The sequence below is a fragment of the Ursus arctos genome, unplaced genomic scaffold (assembly GCF_023065955.2).
Source record: "Ursus arctos isolate Adak ecotype North America unplaced genomic scaffold, UrsArc2.0 scaffold_20, whole genome shotgun sequence".
Lineage (NCBI taxonomy): Eukaryota > Metazoa > Chordata > Mammalia > Carnivora > Ursidae > Ursus > Ursus arctos.
In genome coordinates, this window is record NW_026622875.1 from 13,954,050 (window position 1) to 13,977,000 (window position 22,951).

Consider the following 22,951-nt stretch of genomic DNA (forward strand, 5'->3'; position numbering starts at 1 on the left):
AACTACCTGAAATTAATTTTCTTTGGGGAAAGTTAGGTTTGTATTGCAGACACACTGCCATTACCAGAAACAAAATTTCCACCTATGATTTTCTGGTTGGCTAAATCAAATCAACAGAACACTTATGTCGTACCTTGGTCTATGGGCATTGCACTGAGAAAATTATAGATGGCATTCCTATAAGGACTGTGCCCCCAAACTGGCATCTCAATATAATATTCCAATTTTGTGGAACAAGACACCTTAAATCTCTTGAGGTCAAACTTAAATTTACTTACGTTCCTAAACAAACTAATCACTTGGGGGAATGTCTGATGTTGTTCCCAAAACAGTGTATCTGATTCTGAAAAACAATAAGCTTTCCCACCTTTTAAGTCTGTCCCTGACTTTAGGGTGGGGGCATGCCTCATGAGAGTAGGTTTGGATGTAAAGCCTTCCTTCACAGCTGTTTTTGGGGTAGATACTGGGGAGGGAGATCTACAGGGAAGGGGAGGCAGATGGGAGGGCAAAGGACAAGCACTGTAATTTTGTATTTTTTTGAACACTGCACCATGAGTTATCTTCTTATATTATTAAACTGAGTTTATTAATACTTAAGGCTCTTGATACATATTGTCAAATTACTTTCTAGAAGTACACAAGAAAGCTCACCTTTTCTACATTGGGTCCTGCTATTTAAAAGACAAATGATAATTTGTTAAATATTAATTTGCACTTCTTAGGTTACTAGAGGCTGAAACTTGAGAAACTGCCATTTACTTCTTCTGTGAACTACCCATATTTTCTGTTGTGGTGGTTTTTTTAAAAATGTAGAAGTAGTAATAATTGCTTTTAATTACCATTTAAAATTAACATATCAATCATTTCCTTTGTGATTGCTTTTGTATTTATAGTGTTTTTCTATCCCGAGAACCAAAATTTGTATTTTGAAAATCCCAACCTTTCCTATACTAGTTTTTCTTTGCCTGTATTAAATATCACACTGTTTGTATTTGAGGGCCATACCTGGTGAGCCTTCTGGTTAACATTCCAACATGGAAGTTCCATTTTCTAACTCATCTGTGGGTGATTCTACTTAAAATCTCACTCCACATCTGTAGGACTGCTTCTTCAAGCATATGTCATTACTTCCTTAGTTACTTCTAATGTTATTCATTAATATTAAAATTTTGTTTATATTCAATATATCTTCCAGCACAACTGGAATATAAAATATTTCATGATCCCACATACACCCCAATTTTATGCATTTAGTCTGTGGCTAAATCTAATGAAATTTTAAATAAAGAACACTTATTTATCCTCTTTAACAACACGGAGAGCTAACTATTGGTTCTCATTAACTCCTGATTAAGCTAGCTGGCTATAGATACAAAGCATGTTAATTTTCTACAGGCACCTTTCTGAATTCAAGTAAAAGTTTTGGTAGACAAGGATTTTACTTAAATGTCACTGACATAATATGAATCTTGAGTACAAATATTGCTCACCATTCTTGCATTCTTTAAATTATTTTACTTTGAAAATTTAAGAACTATCATTAAGTCATTAATAACATAGATTTTCATTTAAGGAATATCTTGAACCGTGAAAATACAAATCTAATCAAATTAAATTTTGAACACATATAGAGCCAAATATTTCAACAAAACTGCAGTTTAATTTCAGAAAATGTGTTAAAATATATATTTATACATCAATTTCTGACATACACTTAATGTGTTAGTATACACAAAATGATGCTTTCTCTTGAAACTGTATTTATGAAATGTACATTTTAATTTAAATACTCAGTATACACTGCACTTAATCTGCATGTTGCATTTATTAAATACATTAAAATCTGCAATGTAACAAAACGTTTTCTGCATACGAAATTCAAAACACCATTTTAAATGAACAAAAGATGGCTCACTTCATTTTTTTTTTGTTTTTTTTTTTTTTTACAACTAGTGTATAGTACACTAGCTCAGCTCCACCATACTACCTGTTCGTTCTTTTTTATTTGACATTGTTCACAGACTAGTACATATTACAATAAGAGTGCTGGATAAAAACATGAGGTACGAAAGTGGTTCAAAGATTATAGGTCATGCAGATCATGCTAGACAGCAAAGAAAATTGTGACCAAGAAAACACTAAATAAAAATACATAAAGAATGTGCATTATAAAAAAAACTCCATTACACAGCTTTGCTTCTTTGGTTACAAAGTAGGTTGAACAATTTCACAGCTTTTTATTCCCACCCGAAAAAAGAAAAGTCATACGAAATGTCAAAAAGCAGAGGAATCGTGGCAATTTCTCTATTAGAAAGTAGAAACAAATGAACAAAGTTTTCTTCATCAAAATAGCCCAATTATTTATTATATCACAATAACTGGTGACTACCTGTACAGTTGCACTATGTTCTTCATACTTACACTATACAAAATTTACATTCAAGCTGGGTCTTTACTACTGAAAATAAATACCGAAGGTAAATTGCCATTAGTGTTAGAAATATGCCAGGATTCTTTTGTTCAATTATTGCCTAAACGTTTTATCTATTAAATGCAATCCTGTCTTTCAAATCCTTTACTGATACTTATAATTATTCAAAAAAATTAAAAAAGTTCTGTGACATTGTTCATGTACATTATGAAAATAGCAGCCCTGTAATAAATAAAACACAAATAAATGAAAACTTACGTAGGCAAATGTTACTGATATTGAAAGAAAAGTGGCTCTTTAGATGAACTGTTATTTATAATGTGATAGGAAGGCTCAAGGTAAATCCATGGGTAATAGGAAAAACGGGAGAGCCGCCAAAGCTCTTAAAAGACCCCACCTCATGCGCACCAGGTAGAATGCAGACTTTGCTTGCTTTAATAAACCCCACCTATTATTCTCCTTGTGTACTGATGACATAAAACTGGACATCAACAGCGCTGCATGACATCTCAAAAGGGAGGAAAAGCTCCTGTAGAATGATTGTCTAATACTGAAAAGGCCAAACACACAACTGAAGCATGGCTACTTGCTTTCGTATAAAGTGGAAAGAATACCAGTGGCACACAAGGATAGATTGCTTTCAGTTTTTTTCTTAATGAGGCAAGAAAGCTTTATGCTGAGGAGACATTCGGCTGCTGTGGAGGTTGCGCTGGCTGCGGAGGCTGTGCTATCACTGCTTGCTGTTGAGAAGTGCTACCAGGATTGGCCTGTTGGGCTGGGAGTTGGGATAACTGATCATTGTTTGAAAGAGATTTTAACAGTGCATTTTCTCGTTCAAGTAAAGAGTTTCTTTCAACTAATTCTTTTATTTGTTCCTTTAGAACTTCCACTTCTTCTCTTACTGCATACATCAAATGGCTTTTCACCAGATCCTGTGAAAAACAAAATTTGCAATGTCAAAAAGAGTGAAAGAGAAAGATGTTGCTATTTGGTTCTGGCCTATCTGGTGCCTTATTAAACACAAGGCATTTTTATATTAGTTTTCCTGCTCTTGCTTTTAATGTTTCTACTGTATCTTGACTGGCCCTATGGGAGGTAAGGGTGGAAAAAATTCCAGTTTCCAACTAGGCAGCAAGCCCAGGATTTCTTTTCAAAGTTTGGAGTGATTTCCAAAAATACTAGGTTCCTTAAATTGTCAATTATAAGCTTAGAATTAAAAAAAAAAGTTTAAAATCACATGCTTAGAGTTTAGACCAAGAGAACAAAGGATATTAAACTGATATTAAACTAGTTATAGCAGTTCTTTAAGAGATAAAGTGACGAACTTTAAAACCTTAAAGAAAAATAGTTTTGAGACTAATGGTCCTTATTTATAGTCCATAGTTTTAATAAGCTTCATCAAAATATTTTATATAGTATGAACAGAACATCTTTAAGGGAACAAAAAAACTGATAGTAATAGCAGAAATCAGAAACAGATTCAACAAGTTCTATTTATTAGAGCTGACTCAAACAGCGTTTATAAAAATGAAGGCTTCCAGCTAAAGTTTTCATTTTAATACTCTTTGTCTATAAACCATTTTTGATGCTGAAATATTTGAAGGCATATATTGCATTCTGATTTTGTATGCCGCTCAAAATGGCCCTGGATTTAACAATGGTAATGCATGAAATGTGAGATGTTCAAATGGGGGGAAATATTAACTCCACTGGTATTTCCAGACTAAAAATTCTCAATGTTCTAGCATCTTCAACTAAATCTGATTATCAAAAAATATACTTTGGTTATCTTGTTTTAAATAAATTAGGTGTCTCTTTTTTTAGAATTGATAAAAACCCACTGCTTCCTACAACCAACAACCTATGAAATGAGAGAACTATAAATTTTTACTTACCATTGCTTGTTCTATTTTGTTGTCAATGGCTACACCACCTCCCCCAGATGCACTGGAAAAAATTAGAATATTTTATTAAATTATTCTAAAAATGTAACCTTTTCAACTCTTAAAATAATTAAAAACATTTGTTTTACTCAAAACCAAAAATAGTAACTTAAAATAGATTAAGTCTATTCTCATAATTTCAGTACTCAAAGCTCTCATTTTGAAAAGGAGGGATCTCAGTAAATAGAAGACTTCTAAAAATCCTTTGTAGTTTCAACATTTCGAATTTCCCCATGACATACATATGCTACTTTAAAAGCAACTCCCAATTCTATTCAGGAGCTCTTAACTCTGTGAACTTTTAAAAAGATACCTTTTGAATGATCAGTACACTCTTCCCATCTTTTAAACTTCTTCATTTACCAATTATATACTCTAACTGACTTTCATGTGGAAATTCCAGTGGTCACTTACTGCATTAAAATTCAGATGATGACCTTCCTTCTATAGATTTTACTTCTGGTTTAAAAATTTCTAGAACCAGCTTCTAAAGGGCATTGGGCAAATGATACTTCCAGGGTTGGTTAACACCAATCTCAACATTCTGGCAAATCTACATATTTTCATTGTAGGTTACTAGCTGGCAAAAATCACCTACAAAGGTATGTGGTTTAGAGCAGTTTTTCCTGGCAATATTTGGAAGTAGTCTAGCTAGTAAGTATATCCCAAATTCAACTATCATCTTAGCCTTTGTATGATAATAACAGAAGGTTCAATAATTGTCCTCTTAAATAGTAAGAATAGTGAATATCTATATCCTTTTCTTGGTATTTTTGTAAGTTTTGAAGAACAGTTATTAGACTTTCTTGTAAAGACAAACCTGAGAATTTTAATCTAATTTATCAATACAAAAGAGGTCTTTAAATAATTTTGATACAAAACTTTGCAAAATACTCTTCATAAAGTATATCCTATCTAAGAAAATTTAGATGTTAATATATTTGAAGACTATTCTATTTTAGATGATGTGGGCCCTCAGACTGGTATCATACTGAGGTACAGGAATATCCTGTCTTATGTAGTGGTGCCTTTTATACTGTAATCTAAGTAGATCTGGTTATAATCCTAGTTCTGCTACTCACTACCTGTGTGACCATCAGCAAATCAAGTATTTAATTTCCCTAGACCGGTTTCCTCGTGTGTAAAATGAAGGGCTCAATGCCTCAGTGGACTTCCTACTTCTAAATCCTTGAACCAATATGCAGAAGACACAAGCTTGTTTGTCTAAGCATTAGTCACATTAATTATAGCATATGCCTTTACTTCTTGCTCCTGCTATTTCTAAGATGAAAACAGGTTTTACATACATATAATAACTAGAAAGGATATATAGATCGTTAATAAATCTTATATATGTTAGGCTTTAAATGCTTGTAGAGCTGTGCAAAACAAAGTATGGCTATATGTAACTATAAACTATAGAACAACTATATAAACCATAAGGCTTTGGTGTAAAGTTCAGTTCAGACACCATGTGGATATGTTCACCAAATATTGGCTGTAATTTGCAAAAAAGACAGTGCCAGGCATTTAGATTAGAGTTTGTCTGACCATTCTAGATTATAATCTCAATATTTTTTATTTCTATGTCAAAAAGGAAAAAGTGAATTAGTTTTAGTCATTTCTTGATGTAAATACGTTCAATTCTTTGAACACATCTGTTTTAAACAGAACACCTAAAATGTTAACTTTTAACACCAGTTTTATGTATTAATAAGCAAACAAAACAAAAAATAAACCCCTAACCCTTAAAAAGGGTTTATTACTTTTCTTTGGTGATTAAAATAATATTAGTAAGTTTCCAAACCATTCCCTTAGCCTAAGGAACAATAATTAGCATCCTATTCTCTGCTAATATAATAAACTCTAATCCTGACTCAGAACTCTTTTATAGCAATGAAGGAATAGGTTTACAAAGTATAAATGGATCATACTGAAGATATGTGTCCCTTAAAAAGTGTTAATAACCCAATTTTGTTAAGCATTTTACTTAAACAGTTAAATCAGTCAGATATAATTACTGTCACTACAGCGATTTCTGGCTATTTTGAAGGCTGTTTTTAAACAATTCTGTATAACCTATAAGCAGTGGTTCTCAAACTTCAGCATGCACCAGTCATCTAGAGGTCTTCTAAAAACAGATGGCTGGGTTTAACCTCAGTTTCTGATTTAGAAGGTCTGGGGAGGGGGGCCCAGGAATTGGCATTTCTAACACGTTTCCAGGTGATCCTGATTCTGTCACCTGACAGACCATACTTGGAGAACCAATGGCTTACAAAGATGAAAGCTATAAGAATTAAAAAAACTTAATTCTATTTTAAAAACTTCTTAACCCAGAATACAGAAGTTTTTACCCTTCATGAGACTTTGACCCCTGCCTTCTATGGTCTCCTTTCTTCTCATACTCCAGCTGGCCTATTGTGTTATTACATTATTGTGTGTCTTACATTAACTATTTACAGTCTGTGAAACAGAGATTCTCTCAGGTTTCCATGGCTTTACAGAACTGCTCCTTCAGCTGCAAATGCTCATGGTTCCAATTCATCTGGCTATCTTTTACTTGTTCCTTAAGATGCTCCAGTGCCACATCTTCTGTAATGCCTTCTGATTTCCTAAAGTAGAACCAGTCATTCCATCTCTCCTGTGGTTCACTAATCTTCACTAACTTTTTATGCTGCATAACCAGGAAAGCAGAATAGCAAATTCCAGCTCCTCCATATATACTCACAGTGTGAATTCTGGAAAATTATTTAACCTTTCTAGACCTCAGGTTTTTCATCTAAAATAAGGGTTATATACCCCAATTCATAAAACTCCTGTGACGATTAAATGAGTTTAAATAAGACTACCACTGTTAACTCTATCAGACTGAGTTCCTTGAGAGAGAGGTTCCTTATCTCTACCTCTGTGAAGAAGTGAACACTGTGCTTGGCACATAAGAGCTCAAAAGCATATTGAAAGCGTCTGAAAGAATCAATATGACAGCAATTAGATTTGAAACAATTACTGGTTTATATTAGAAAGCCATTAGAATATTTTGAGTTTGAAAAAATTCACAGTTCTCAAAGTATGGCATTGGACCAGCAGTATCAGCATTACCTGGGAACTTGTTAGAAATGTAAACATTTGGGTCCACCCCAGGCCTACTGAATTACATACTCTTGAGGTGGGACCCCGGAAATCTATTTTAATAACTCCTCCAGCTGACTGATAGAAATTAAAGACTGAGAAAAGCAATTTATAATAAAGATTTCAATATGGTAGTCTTTTTCTTTTTTAAGATTTTATTTATTTATTTGACAGAGACAGCCAGAGAGAGGGGGAAACACAAGCAGGGGGAGTGGGAGAGGAAGAAGCAGGCTCCTAGCAGAGGAGCCTGATGTGGGGCTCGATCCCAGAACGCTGGGATCACGCTCTGAGCCAAAGGCAGATGCTTAACGACTGCACCACCCAGGCGCCCCATCAATATGGTAGTCTTAAATAAGCAAATAAGAGGGTATTCTATTTCAGGATCCTTGAACATCGTTTAAGAATATTATTTCAATGAAGGTAACAAGTTGTTTTCTATTGTGTTCAAAGTCAACATGGTGGTTTGGGCTTCACACTATTAAGGATCAACTGAAGCAGAATGAAAAATTTTCACTTGCTTCCTTGACCTAATGTTAAAGTTTTATGCCTTGTTTTCTTTTTTACTATTGCATTAACTTGATGGTTAACCAGTTTCTGAACTTAAGCTCCTAAGACTTTGTAACTATTCTGGGAAACTATAAGGCAAGGGATAATTTGTAAAAAGAAACATTCTGTTTGATATGGGTCACTCTTTTAGAATAAAAACATACCATGATTAGTATTTACTAGATGAATTAAAAATTGTGGGGATGGAGTAAACGGACAGAAATACAGAACTGTGGGGGGAAAAAGTCAACAAGCATAGATAGCTATTGCATTACCTTTCATATGATGATTTTTTTTTTTACTAGAATTACAGACTCCCAAAGAACCAATGAGCTTGAATTTAGTGTTCTTTTTTTAAGATATTATTTTTTTTTAAAGCAATCTCTACACCCATCGTAGGGCTTGAACTCACAACCCTGAAATTAAGAGTCACACATACCACTGACGGAGCCAGCCAGGCATCTCTGAATTTAGTGTTTAAATAAAGTAAATTACAATCACATTCACAGGAAAAATAAAACTCAATATATCAAAGGTACAGCAAGATACCTTGGCTTTCAGTGCTGTTCATCTTAAAATTCATCACAGCGGGCTCCCCACACCATAGTTTTTCTTCCTAGAACTCCTCCTATCTCAATAGTATCACTTGGCAACCTCACTGAGAAGAGGCCAGATATGAACCTCTGGCTTCATAAATTCCCTGCATTTTCATCTTTCTTAAAAAGGCTAACTGTTTCATTCATGCTCTCAGCTCAGGGACTTTGTACAAAACATCTCCAGTCTTTTCTCTTTAAAATGAAAATCCATGAAGGTGAGGATAGGCTAACTTGATTTCACTTAAAAACAAACAAACAAACAAACAAACCAACCTCTTCATAAGAAATCAATTTTTTTTAATCTTCATTAATGTGGACAGAGACATCATGGCTCCTTGTTTAAAATAAAAACAGAGCAAATTTCTTCTCTTACACTTTGACTACTTTGTTCTCTCCTCAACACAAATGCTAATTAACAAAGCAACAAGGTAGAGGAAAAGAACACTTAAATGACTGCCCACTTTTACAGGTACACACTACTTTAGTGAGTCCTTACTGCAAGCTTGAGAAACAATCTCATCTTACAGCTGAGGAAACTGAAGCGAAGTTAACTTACTCAAAGACACAATGCTAGAGACAGAATTGAAACCTAGACTTAATGTCAAAACACCTGCTTCTTCTACCTTGCCAGTAAGACTGTGTGAAAGCAATAAGGAACTATCTGTAACAACTTAAGAGAAATGCAGACTTATGTATATTATGAAGACTGCTTTAATTGTGTACCAAATATCATTTGTGAAACCATAAGCATGGATCAAAAACTAAATTATGTGCATAATATGCCATTTATTTTATCTAGCACATTCCTAGAAGAAGTTGAGCTCTGAGAACAAGGGAGGTAACTTCTTGGAAAAGGCTCTGTGATCTTTAGACAGGTATAGTTTACCTATTTGCTAAGAACTAAAATGTTCTTTTGGTAAGAAAAGCTGAAGATAATTTACAATTATATGTATCTATATGCAGAATATTTAAAAAATTACCTTCTTTTCCTAAAAGACCCTTCTAATTTTCTGTGTTGAGTCACAATCACAATTAAAAATCCACTACAGGAATTCCCCCAATTGTAAAATCAAATCTTTTATAATAAGAACTTCTTTGATTGAGCTGGCAAACCTGATATACTTATTTGTTCAAGTCCCCTTACCGAAGCAAGGTAAAAATGATTCTTCATAAACTCACAAGTAGAAGCTACAATCTTTCCAAAAAAAGAAGCTACAATTTTTCTTAGAGGCCAGTCTTCAGGAATCACATACTGTTTCTAGTAAATAATGTACAACCTTCATTACCCCCTCCCCTGCCAAAAAATTCTATGGATTAATTCTAACCTGGGTAACATTTGGCCTCTTTTCTTTATAAAGATTTACTTATTAATTTTAAAGAGAACGGGGGGGGGGTGGTGGTGGTGGTGGTAAGGGGGGGGAGAGAGAATCTCAAGTAGACTCCATGCCCAGTGCAAAGCCCAACAATGGGGCTTGATCCCACAACCCTGAAATCATGACCTGAGCCGAAATCAAGAGTTGGATGCTCAACCAACTGAGCCTCCCAGGCACCCCTACATTTGGCCTTTTTCCTAAGAAATACATATTTTGTTTTTTAGAAAGAAACTATTAAGTCACTGATGGCAAAAAAATAAATTTAATGAATGTACAGCTCAGCAGGCCTATAAAAGTTAAACAGAAAAAAATACATCACTCTTCTGTAAGAGGAATTTTAAAAATATTTACAGCTTGACATTTAAGAGCAAATAACAGTTCTCCTTCTAAAAGAGGCAGAAGAGATACAATTCAGGTAAACTTATTCTATGGCCAAATGCAAACTTCTGTGTTTAGCTTGTAATAAAACTATCAAAGTTAACAACAAACTAAGAACTAAAACAATTTTTATGTATTCTAATTACTGATCATAAGTTCTCTATGTAAAAACAAAAAAATCTGTTTAATTTCATGATTAAATTAACAAAGAGCCCCATGAAAAATTTTAATAACGTAAGTGATTTTTGTGAATGATAAACTCTATTACTCGTGATAAGCAAGCAGGTAAAATGGCTACTCACAAAACTAACTGTTACTATTTTCTCAAGTAACCAGTCTTACAATGGTGGAAAAAAAAAAAAAAAGCTTTTAACCAAGAAACAATTAAAAACCCAGTTAAATATTTACATAAAGATTGGTATTTGTTTTTAGCATCTACAGAAACCAATTATGTCCTTAGCATATTTTACATTCATCTAATTAATTTAAGCTAAAACTCCTGGCCAGAAATGAATATTTAAAGAGTAAAAAAGGATACATGCGGTGGATTATACCAATGTAAATTTCCTGGTTTTGGACCTTTCCCTACAGCCATGTAAGATGTTACCACTGCAGGAAGGGCTAGGGGATAGGACACACAGGACTGGGTGAGGACTCCCTATACTTTTTTTTTTTTTTTGGCAACTTCTTATGAATCAATAATTATTTCAAAATAAAAGTTAAAAAGGACACTTGCATGCGGTAAAAAATAAATTCAGAGTACACATAAAAAGGTATACAATTAGTACAAAGTCCCTCTCCTACCTCAGACCCCTTTTGTCCAGAGTCAACCATATCATCTGTATTAATGGTCTTTTAAAAAGTCCACTTAGGAAGAATTTCTGTAATACTTTGGAGAAGCTTAACTAGATGCCTCAAAATATAGAAAAATAAAAAACTCCTTCAATAATTTCACTAAAACATAAAGTACTTCTAGAAATCTACTAAGACTAGAACCCCAATTAGAAAAATGGGTAGATTTCACTTGGATAATCTGTAAGACATGAAAAAAACCCAGGATCTCATTCATAATAAAAATACAGATTAAGACTATAATGTAATACCATTTCCCTAAACAGACTGGCAAACATACTAAAATTTAATACACTGTTAGTAAGGCTGTGGGAAATGGGCCTTCTCACATAGTGCTGATTTAAACTGTATACTGGTGTAACTTACACAGAGCAATTTGGTTATATCACAGTTTTACACACACATACATTCTCTCTCACTCTTATTACTCTTTGAGTCAGCAATCCTACATGTGGGAATTTATCCTATACGTCTACATACATGGGAAATAATATATTTACAATGCTACCACTCAGTATAGCACTGTTTAAAACAGCAAGATTTCTAATAATCAACAGGGACCTGATAATAAACCATGGTATAGCCATTTATTCAACTGAATACTATCCATTTATAAAAGACCCCACAAAGATGCTTTTCTGGGTACTGAGATGGGAAAAATGCACCCTGGAGATCTTTAAAAGTAAAGGTGCAGATGTATGTATATTATCACTGTGTGAGGGTGACAGATATAGATACAGTATTTGCTTGCATATGCATAAAGAAACTGGAAGAATACACACCTACAAACTAAGAAAGTGATTGTCTGGGAAGGCAGGCAGATGGGGGACAGAGATAGAATACTTTCATTGCACTTTGGAGAATACTGAAAAACAAAAACAAAAACAAAAAACCAACCACATTCCAAGCCTCACAAGAGTTACTACCCTGTACAGTGTGAACTCAAGACATGAACAAATGGCAGAAAGGAAAAAGAAAAGAAAGGAGGGAAGAGGAGCCAACAACTCCATTTTCCTTAGGAACTACTTCATTCTAGAAGATCAGTACCTCGTTTAACATTCAAAATAACAATATAAGTGATATTTGTGAATTTATTTCTTTGGCTTTGGGTGAATTATAATCACTTAAAAATATCATGTAAATAATGTTTATAATTCCTAATATAGCTATTTCTGTTCAAAATGATTCTGGTAAGAAAAAAATAAAAGTCTGTGATAAACATCTTTGATATAATAGGCTACATAACTATACAATAAAAATGTTACATTAAAAATGCACTCCAGAGAAGGTATAGATAAGATTAATATTAACGTTACCTTCTTTTTCTAGATCTCTTTACATTTCCAAGTGAGGATATCTTGAGAGAGTTATTTTAGTATTAGGCAGTAAAATTCTGATAGTTTTTTCCTCATAGAGTCACTCTAAGGAAACAATTTAAAAACTAGCCAAACTAAAATTCTTTTTATTAAAACACTCAAGATGGAAGATATAAAAATTTAGTCTTGAAAAACTGTGGAGAATAACGCAAAAGTGAAATATGCACAGCAATTTTACCATTACAATCCAAATATTCCAAATAAACTAAAAAAGTTTAATACTATTTCAAGTTACATATTTGAATGTAAAAAAAATCATATCTACTTGAAGACAGATGAGCCTATGCACTAGGCTAGTTATTTTTTATTAGACTAACATTAGGCAAGGTTTGACAGGATGAAAAAGTTATTTTCTTCCTTTGAGTCAGGACTGAAATAAGAAAGGGTGTGAGAAAGGGGTAGGAGGAAAGTGGCATTTTCCCGAATGTTGGAGTGCTTACATTTAGAGCAGGCTCTCCTGAAAAAGACTGCATTGTACTACTTACACAGCAGCAATAGGTTATTTGATGATAGCATAATTCATTACTGAGTGAAGTGAAGGATGTGTATCAAGGGGCTTAAGCCCAAATTAAAAATTTGAAATACAGTCCTTATTACTTTAAATTACTTCCTGGGGACTGGGAAAACAGTGTATGACTGACATTACCTAGACTGAGATGTACACTAACAGCACCTAAGAGTAAAAAAGGGGAGAGAGATTAGAAAGGATTTCAAATGTTGCCAACTGATGTTGTAGCTCAGAATACCTTACAAAAATAATGTAACTATACCGAAAGGGAATAAAGTGGATGTAATCCTATATATTCATTCTAGATATTCTAAAACCCTTCTTTTAGTCTTCTGGAATAGAAGCCGATGGTTAACCAACTTCTAAATAATATTAACAATATTATGTAGTTAGAATTAACAATTAAAATATATCTTAAATCTAGCAAAAGGTTTATGTTTTTCAGTACTGGCTTAAAGGACCATCTTTCATAGAAAGATAGAAAATTTAAATAGAAAAAGAAAAACTCAATAAAAATTCTTAATATGAATGAGGACATTAAAAACACAGAAGAGTTCAAATGACCTCGGCTGTGTTAAGAAAAGGATAAAGATTAACAAAAGGCCTTCCAGGGAAGGGACTAAGTTTAACAGTCATTTTGTAGTAAAGATCAATTCTCCTTTAAAAGGTTAGTAATAGCATTCCTTCCTTTTGACTATGAAGAAATAATAGCACTTTCATCACCTAAAGAAATTTTCATGGTGTAAGTATGTGAAAATGAACAAAACTGGAGAAAGAACATGATAGAAAAGAACATCAAGGGAAATCAAAACAAAAACTTAATACTCTTAAGATTTGCATTTCATTTCAGACACCAAAAACAAGCATTGAATTAACTTCACCCAGGCAGTGGGCCTATCATAAGAACAACCTTTTTATATAGCTAAATCCACCTAACATCTCTCTTTTTTTAAATCCACCTAGCATTTCTAAAAGTAATTCAGAATTCTTCAGCAATGACATAAAAATTGGTCAAAGGGAGAAAAATCAGAACTAGCTTACTAATTTATTTCTAATGCCAACGTTTACATTATTCCCTCCCATTCCAAATGCCTGCTCAACTTTTAAACTGGATACCCTAAACTCCTTGAGACTCTGTGTAATTTATTCTCACTCTCTTCGCTCATACTGTTTCTCATTCTCTAAATATTTCTGTGGAAATTCTACCATTCTTTCATAGGTTTCAGCTCAAATATTTTCTTTTCTGTAAAGGCTAGTTTTCCTACCCTTCCAGTAGAATAGTAAGTCATGCCCCACACTACCCTTATAGCTCTAATCACGTATCTACCATAGGCTGTGTTCTAATAGCTGCATCTATCTCCTACCAGACAAAACTCTACGTGCTACACAAAATCTACCATGGGGCCAGCAGCCACCTACTAAAGAATGCTATAGAAGCCTGGATTCACAAATTGTATAGCTGGAATTTGAGTCCTAAATATATCACTTAATACCTTTGCCTCTGGGGCCTCTTCTCCAGCTATAACATAAGTTAGCTGTACTAGATCACCTCCAAAGCCATTTCCCACGCCTAATGGCAAAACTGACTTTTCCCAAAGCAGTCCTTGGTATCTAATGGACATGGGTAATGCTAGCATTTTAACTAAACTCGAAACAAGTAACTGGGGAAATAGTACTTAATCTCATTCCTCATTTTTAGTCAAATTAAACTTACCATATCTTCTTGCTGCCTAATATCTAATTCATACATCTAGGTAATCCAAATTCCTCTGGAGGCCATAGGGCAGACACCCTGAACAAACTTTGCCTCTAATTTCCTATATAGCCAAATCTCAGTAACATTTATCTTTCTATGACACTTCTTATAAAAAATGATAAATTCTCATCTGTCTCCTCTGCACAATGCTCAACGTTCAATGAACACTGGTTGGAAGAACATAGGTTAGATGATGTCCATCAGTGAGAAGACCACTGGATATGGAATTAACAAATACATGTTGCAGCTTGGCCTCACCTCAGATTTGCTGTGCCCTGAGGCAAGTTACTCTTGCTGGGCTTTTTTCCTTCATCAGTTTTAAAGACTTTTATGGAACTTAGTGTGACCCTTGAATGTGGGCTTTTTTTGGGCATGTATGTGTGGTGGGAATGGAGGTTGGTGAGGAGGAAAGATAGTAACATTCAATATGGGTCTTAAAAAAAAAAAAAAGAATTACCTAAGCAAGCAAGGAGTATTAGGACACTGCACAATGCTTGGTCACAGGCATTAAGCAAGGAAAAATGAAATAGTTTTTACAACTGAAGCAGAGAATCTATGAGAGATCAGACGGATGATAAAGGAAAAGGGACTCACCTATAACAAAGAAAATACCAAGGATGGCTGGAGTTTTTTTTAGCTTGGAGTAATGACAAGTGGAGAGATGGTTTATGTGTCACAGGAAGGTGGCTAGATTTTAGGGGGTAGGGGGTAAGGAATGAGTAGAAGAGGAACCTAAGAATAAAGGTGAAAAAATGAGAAATTTAAGTTTTTCTTGGGACTGCTGAATTTTGAGACATCTGGGATATAGATTCTAGTGGAGAAATATAGAAAGAAGGTTGCTGGAAATAGGTATCTAGAACTCAAGAGTAATCTCTGCCCTAGAAGTCTAGATTTGAGAGCTGTTGGAATGCAGTAGGTAAAGCAAAACTGTGAGAGATGAGCTTGCTTAAATAGGAAGAAGACAAATGGGGCCAAAGCAATGGAGAACACTAACACATGAAGAGTTAATGAAAGATGGGCTCAGGAAGAAACTACCCTTCTTGGGAAAGCTAATTATTTCTTTCACGGAATGGCCTCACATTTGCCTCTTCTATCTCCAGCATTCTGTATACTTTTTTTTTTCAACTAAACAGTTCTTGAAAAAATCCTTTCAATCCCATTTCCACAATGGGGCCTAACCAAATGAGTGAAAATGAGACAATCCCCTTAAATACCAAATGCCAAATACCAGTGCAGAGCACAGAAACAATTTTGTTCATCTAAAGCTTACCTTTTCACTTATGCCCAATTCTTAAAGGTACAGAGATGTTATTCATAATAACTTTATAGAAAAAAGCGTAAGTAGTTGTATGGACAACATATTTGACAAAGTAAAATTATATCAGGCTAGCCCTTAGGATTATCTGACCAAAACCTAGCTTCTGTTCCTAGGTGATTAACTAGTCTTTGTTATCTTATGTCTCTTCCTAATCTGTCTCCAAAGTCCAGGGATAGTAATAAATAAAAAGGAAGATTACCAAGGAACTGTTTCAAAAGAGGGTGGACTCTTGATTTCGGCTCATGTCATTATCTCAGGGTCATGAGATTGAGCCTGGAGCCCATGCTGGGCGTGGAATCTGCTTAAGATTTTCTCTCTCCCTGTCCTCCCTCTCCCTCCAGCTCACACTATCTTAAACCAAACCAAACCAAACCAAACCAAACCAAAACAAAACAAAACAAAAAAGCATAAGCTTCAGAATTAGACAAGCTTGTTTTAAATTCCAACTCCACTACTTACTAGTGGGATGATCATAGCAAGCTAACATACTAAAACCAGTTTCATTGTCTGTAAAATGGGATCATAGTTGTACCTACTCTAAAGGATTGCTGTGACGATTATGAGATTTTTGATAATAATAAACACTAAAAACAAATAATTAGTTCCTTTTATTGTTTGGATCAATTTGGACTGACACCGCATATGTAAGGCTTGCTATCCCAATGTATCTCAGATTGCAAATGAAGCAGTGATGTACAAATAAAAATCAATTATAATTAGTATTAAGAAACAGTCTTTGTATTTACACCTCAACCAAAGAATGAAATAATCCTAGTTATGCCTTAAATTTATTTGATTCCTTTGTATTAAATTAGTCAAATGTTAAGGCAGTCACGAAATATATGCTCCAAAAATTGTTTGACTTGAGATTTAAACTTACATCAATATTTATTAAGCACAGCATTCCTGTGGATTGAACATTAACGATTATTTAGAATAAAAAGTCTTAATTTACTGTGGAAAATTTTTCCAAAGTCCACTGATATATTACTGAATTTATTTCAACATAAAAATAAAAAAAAAAGTGTTTAAATATCTCCCAAGCCTTCCTTTAGTGTTATATGAAATTTCAACAATTAAATATTACTAAAAACAAATCAAGAGTGGGACAAGTACTGCTTTGGTTCTACACTACACATTATTCTAGTTGAGAATCACTGCTTTAGAATTACTTAATTCAAAAAGAGATTCTGGTATAGACAATGAAGGAAAGTATAATGTAGCACTACCATAAAAGCTAAAGGGTTATAAAAAGTTTTTTTCACTGAAGCAGAACTATACTCAAATAGGTAGATTTTCACAGTTGTAAAGTTTTTAACAGCTAACTTTTTCTCATTTCATTGTAGATCCAAGTCCTCAAATTCTTCTAGGTAATAACAATACTGTAACATAGATATAGTAAATGACAGAACTTTACAATCATTTGTACACCTCAATGTGTATAAAATCATTTATGATGAATTCCAGTCTAACGTGACCTGAAATTTGATAAATCACTTAGATTCTGGAGCTAAGACTGCCACCTGAAATGGAATGCTTCACCTACACTCTCTTTGCTCTCTTCCTTTCTTGATTCTTCCATAAATGTTTTTGTTGTCTCTATTTAATGTTCTTCACCCTGAGTTAAACCACAAAGGGAGGAACTGTGTTCATCCAGAGGGTCTACTAATTATAACACTTTGCATAAAATTGATATTAAACATTTAATTGAAGAAAAAGATAGAATAAAATAGTATTTAATATGTTATCTAATTATATTTTGTAAGTTAGCATAAGCACATAAGCTTATGTTATGTGGGGCTAATCATGCCAGGAGAAAGAACTAAGAAATTATCCAGCTATTTAACTATTAGAAACTAATGAAAAGGGCAGGTAAAATGGGCAAGCCTCCTGAGAAATTTTTTCTCCTTGACAAAGACAGTTTAAATAAAAAGCCAATAAACCTTTTCCTGTGATATTCCTTGCATCTGGTTGTTACTCACTGAAGAGGAAGAAAGTGTAATAGTTTCTACACAACTGTCAACTGAAGTAAGTAAATAGAAAAACGGTTTAAGTTTGAGGAATAGAATGGCTAGAGTTCCATGGACTTTCAGGTTACTTTTGACAAAATTACACCAGTGAAACTTAGCAGATTCATATACAGATCATGGTAAAGACAAAACTCATAGAAGACCTTGTGGAAAATAAAGTGGACTTTAAAAACTCTTATCTTTTGGATAAAAACCTTGACTAAGATCTTTTTACATTAGAATCATGGATTTAGGGAAAATAATTTTGTGAACCCAGTGAAAGGCTTAATTATATAATCATACATAATTTATCTGTGGGTTCTCTCAATTGCCTGATATCATTCTCCATAGACGATGAGAATCGAATCTAAAGAAAAGAAGTGAAAAAACCCAACAGCTATCTTGAAGGTGGAAAGAGGAGGCCAAAGTCTTACTAGTGTAGTTAGGTTAGATAAAGAAGACAATTCATATGGCCATGCCTTTAAGCATGTCTCATAGACAAGTGAAAGTTCTAAGTGAACTAGATCTAGGAATCTGAAGAAATCCAGATGTACAGTACTTTATTCTTTTTACACATTGCTGGATCACAGCAGTATACAGGAGTCCTGTGAAATCCTTGCATCACCACTAGAGTCAATACTTATGGTGGAAAAAACATCCTTGTGATCTCTAAGATATTAAGCAACGTCTCCTTATCCATTTTTGAAAAAGAACTTTAGAACTACATTTATATTAACACCAATGACTTTTGGCCATGAACTGTAACCCATATTCTTGATTATGGCTGCTATGAAACCACTGAACTAGAGAATGTTCTCAGTTGAACGTTGACAGAATATGCAAAGCAGCTTATATTTTTACATGAACCTAATCTCCTTCCTAATGTTTTCAGTGATGGCAATCATCTGATTTTTCTGCTCCACTTTTAGATTCTCTGTTGTACAGAAAGAATTTATAAAAGGTTTAAACATACAATGTAAAAAAAAAAAAAAGCAGCACAGGATGCCAAGATAAACATCACTGGAGGTGTTCAAAGGCTAGACAACAACTGAGAAGCTATGTTTTAGACATGAGACAAATATGAGACAAACAGTTGGAATAAATGACTACTAAATTCCCTTCCAACTCAGATTTATAATTCGAGACTCAGAAAATAAACTCATAGGCGATTATCAAATAAAAAGGCTTTGGCTCTGGAGTCACACCCAGGTTTGAATCCCAACTCTATCACTTTTATAATATAACTTGACACAACTTACTTATCCTCTCCAAACACTAATAATAAGACCAGACAAGAGTATTCAGTGAGATAATGCATTAGTGTCTGGCACATATTAAACATTTAACTTATTAATGATATAATCTGTATTAGTAAGGCATAGTGGTCAAAATCTAAATATCATGAAATATACAGGGAACACTAACTTAGGAGTGAGGTGATATGGTTTCTACATTTGATTCTTGTCTCTTAACTGTATAGATAATTTCTAACATTCTTTCCAGTTACTAAATTTTATGATGCCACATTCTAGGGGGATTTTAATGTATTTAAACATTTATCAGATGCTCATTATGTGGACACATCATTGAATAAACCATACACTAGAATTTATGAGTATACAGTTGAGTGTAGGAGATAGGTAAGTTAGAGGTGTGATAAATGCTAAGACAAGGCAAGACTTTAGAGGGTGCTTTGGGGAAATATAATCAAGATCAAGGGTCAGAAAAGAATGTTTAGTAAAGGAAGTGCCACAGTTGGGTGGAGAATCTAAAAGGACAGACACACATAAAATGTTCTAAGTAAAAGGAACAGCACATACAGTTAGCCATGTTAGAAAACTCAAATAATGAAGACCAGTTAGAAGGTTTTGCATTTCCATGTAAGAAAGGATTGTGCCCTGAATAGTGATGAAAGAGATGGATAGGCTTAAGAAAAACTCACAGTAGACATGGCAGTACTTTGAAATTAACTGGCTATGGGAGATAAGAGAAGTTTGAATGTCAAGGAGAGATGCCTAGGTAACAAGTTTGAGCATCTAAAGCATATAGATTTTTGGCTTCCTACAGCATACAGATGACACTTAGAACCATCTACATGTTCTAGCATGATGAAGAATGTGAGAAGAGGATCTCAACAGCATCCTGAGGACACCAGTAATACTTAAAAGAACAAACAGAAAGGAAAAGACTGCCAGGCGACTGGGAAGAAATGAGAGGTAGAATGAAAAACTGGAAGGGATGGTGTTCTAGATATCAAAATTATCAGTCCAAAATTTAAAACCTATGACATGTCAGTCATAGTACAAATCAGAAAAATATTTGAAACACTGGAAACCATTTAAAAACTATTTAACTGTGATTGCAATTGTTAATATCCATGCATATGTACTCAAAGTCTGGAAGGGAATATACAAACACTGAAGACAGTCACTGTGTTAAAAACTTGGATTAGGTGTTAATTGTTTATTCTATTTCCCAAACATTCCAAAGTTTTAGTTTTGAAAAGGCAAATATGTTACTAATAAAGAAGCTGGGGTACAAATGTCTTTTCTAAAAAAAAAAGACTTTTAAGATAGTATTTTCATGTTCTGATGACCTATCATGTTGTTGTACACTTTAAACCATGGTCTTGAAGAAATTAAGTTTATGCTTAATAAGGCAGACTATTTCAACTAAACTGAGAGAGAGTAAACAAATTCTTAAAGTTTTACTTGTTTTTGTTTTAAGCAGCACTATTACTGTGGATTTAACTTTAAGTCCTATTTAGACACAGGAACTTTATTATAAACACTTAAAAATTAGAAAAGATTTTACACAAAGCAAGTACTCAATTAAAAAAATCTATGTAACTAAAATATAAATTTTGTTGCATACATTTTTTAAAAGTAAACATAGAAAACGTATCTTTATAGAATTATTCACAATTAAGGGCAATGGGAAACTGACATAACACTTACTAGGAGGTTTTACATGTGATTCATTCCCCTACTCCAATAAACATCTGCAGCTCAAAGCAGATTTTTAAATTGCTTCCCCCGAATGTCTGCTATCTATAAATCTTAAATATTAAGGGGTGAATTCCTTAATGGTTACACTTGGCACAATACTATTCTAGTAAGTACTAAAACTTTCCTAACACATATATATTTGCTTATAATCACAGCATTAAATTTCAGTAGAAGGTGTTTTCCAATGTAATAAATACTTCATTTTAAATTATAAGAAATTCACCAAATTTATTTTTTTGACAGGTGCTTTAAAAGATGGTTTTATAATAAAGGATGACCCATTGCTACTTAAGTTCAAAGGAAATCAAATTTATATATTCACATCTTCACTCAATATAAAATTCTCCCTTATCCTGTAAGTTCCCCAGGGTTACTCTCGCATACCAGCATACAACTGAGAGCCATGGTTCCAGTTAGAAAGCTAGATCTGAATCCCAGCTCCACCACTAAATGGCATTGTGACCTGAGCAAGTTATCTAATCTCTCTAAGCTTTCAATTTCCTTCTCTGTAAACTGAGGGTACTGATAATATCTATATAATACAGCTGTTGTGAAAATTAAATAACATGCCCAAATACATAGCATAGTGTGTGACACACAGTAACCACTAGGTAGCAAAAATAAGACTACTCTGTGGAGAAATCCAATCAACATTTGAGCACAGAGACTGACAGTATGAAATTACTAAACTAAAAGTGGGTAAGTTCTCATCTGTTCCATCAGTCTAATAATCATTTATAATAAACTAGCCTTGGATAAAATTCTAAGAGTTACAGAATCAGTGTACTCATTAAAAATTTCTTTCCTATGTCATATAATTGGGTATATAACAAGGCTTATCTCTTGTTAATACATTACATCTTGTATCTCTTAGATACATTCATTAGCAATGTTATTCAACTGCTTTTGAAAATCTGACAAATGCTCTGAAACTTTCACCAAAAACTGAACATACATTATGTTCCATCCAGTATTTCACAGAGTTCATGATCCCCTTTGAGGGATCATGAGGCCGAATGACTACTAAAGATGGATATCCTACACTAAAGAAATTAGAAATTATTCCCCTAATTCCCAAGTTATGTAGAGTTATTATAGCAACTGAAAAAAATAAAAAGTTTATAGGATCCAGGACAATTGTTATTAGTTTGTTGTATTTCCTTCCAAACTACTAACGATTGCAATTACTGTTTTACAAAATTTAAGTTTATAGAATATGATCAAAGTCATGGAATACCATATCAGAAACAATTAGAATATCATTCAAAAGACAGGACGTGTATGTGTTTAAGGGAGGGACTGACTAACCCGGAGGGTTAAGGATAAAGTTAGATATGGTAGCCTATTTGATAATTTCAAATAATTTTTGATACACTTACAGGATAGGTACACCATACTTTAATGAAAATATTAATTCTACAACTGTATGACCTAGACATATAACTTAACCCAAGTTCTTTTTTTTTTATCTGCAAAACATGATCATCTTCAGATTGAAGATTAAGATCTCACCCTAGTCCAAACTAACTGTATTATTCGAAGAGTCCCCTACAAAATACAGCTGTGTAAAACAAAGCAAAATAAGAAGCTATATAAAACAAGTTTTAAAATTTTTGTTTTCCAAGCAGAATACAATGCTGAAAGGAAACGTTTTATTTTCAGGACATACAAAAAAAAGTCTATTATTGACTTCTAGTATATGATTTTCATTTGATATTGGTTCTCAAG

General features: G+C 33.6%; 1 protein-coding gene across 3 annotated transcripts in view; it reads right to left on the bottom strand.

Annotated features, from left to right (window-relative positions):
• Positions 1-1,640: 1,640 nt before the first annotated feature.
• TSC22D2 (TSC22 domain family member 2) overlaps positions 1,641-22,951 on the bottom strand; it is a 52,298-nt gene continuing 30,987 nt past the window's right edge. For 2 of the 3 annotated variants that reach the window (XM_026497277.4, XM_026497276.4), the window contains 2 exons: positions 4,327-4,378; positions 1,641-3,363 (listed from right to left, as the gene is read on the bottom strand). In XM_026497277.4, coding sequence (XP_026353062.1) covers positions 3,103-3,363; positions 4,327-4,378 — 313 coding nt within the window. In that variant the 3' untranslated portion in view covers positions 1,641-3,102. Of the gene's footprint in view, positions 3,364-4,325; positions 4,379-22,951 lie in introns of those variants that run through there. The other variant, XR_003315637.3, reaches the window with a different exon arrangement.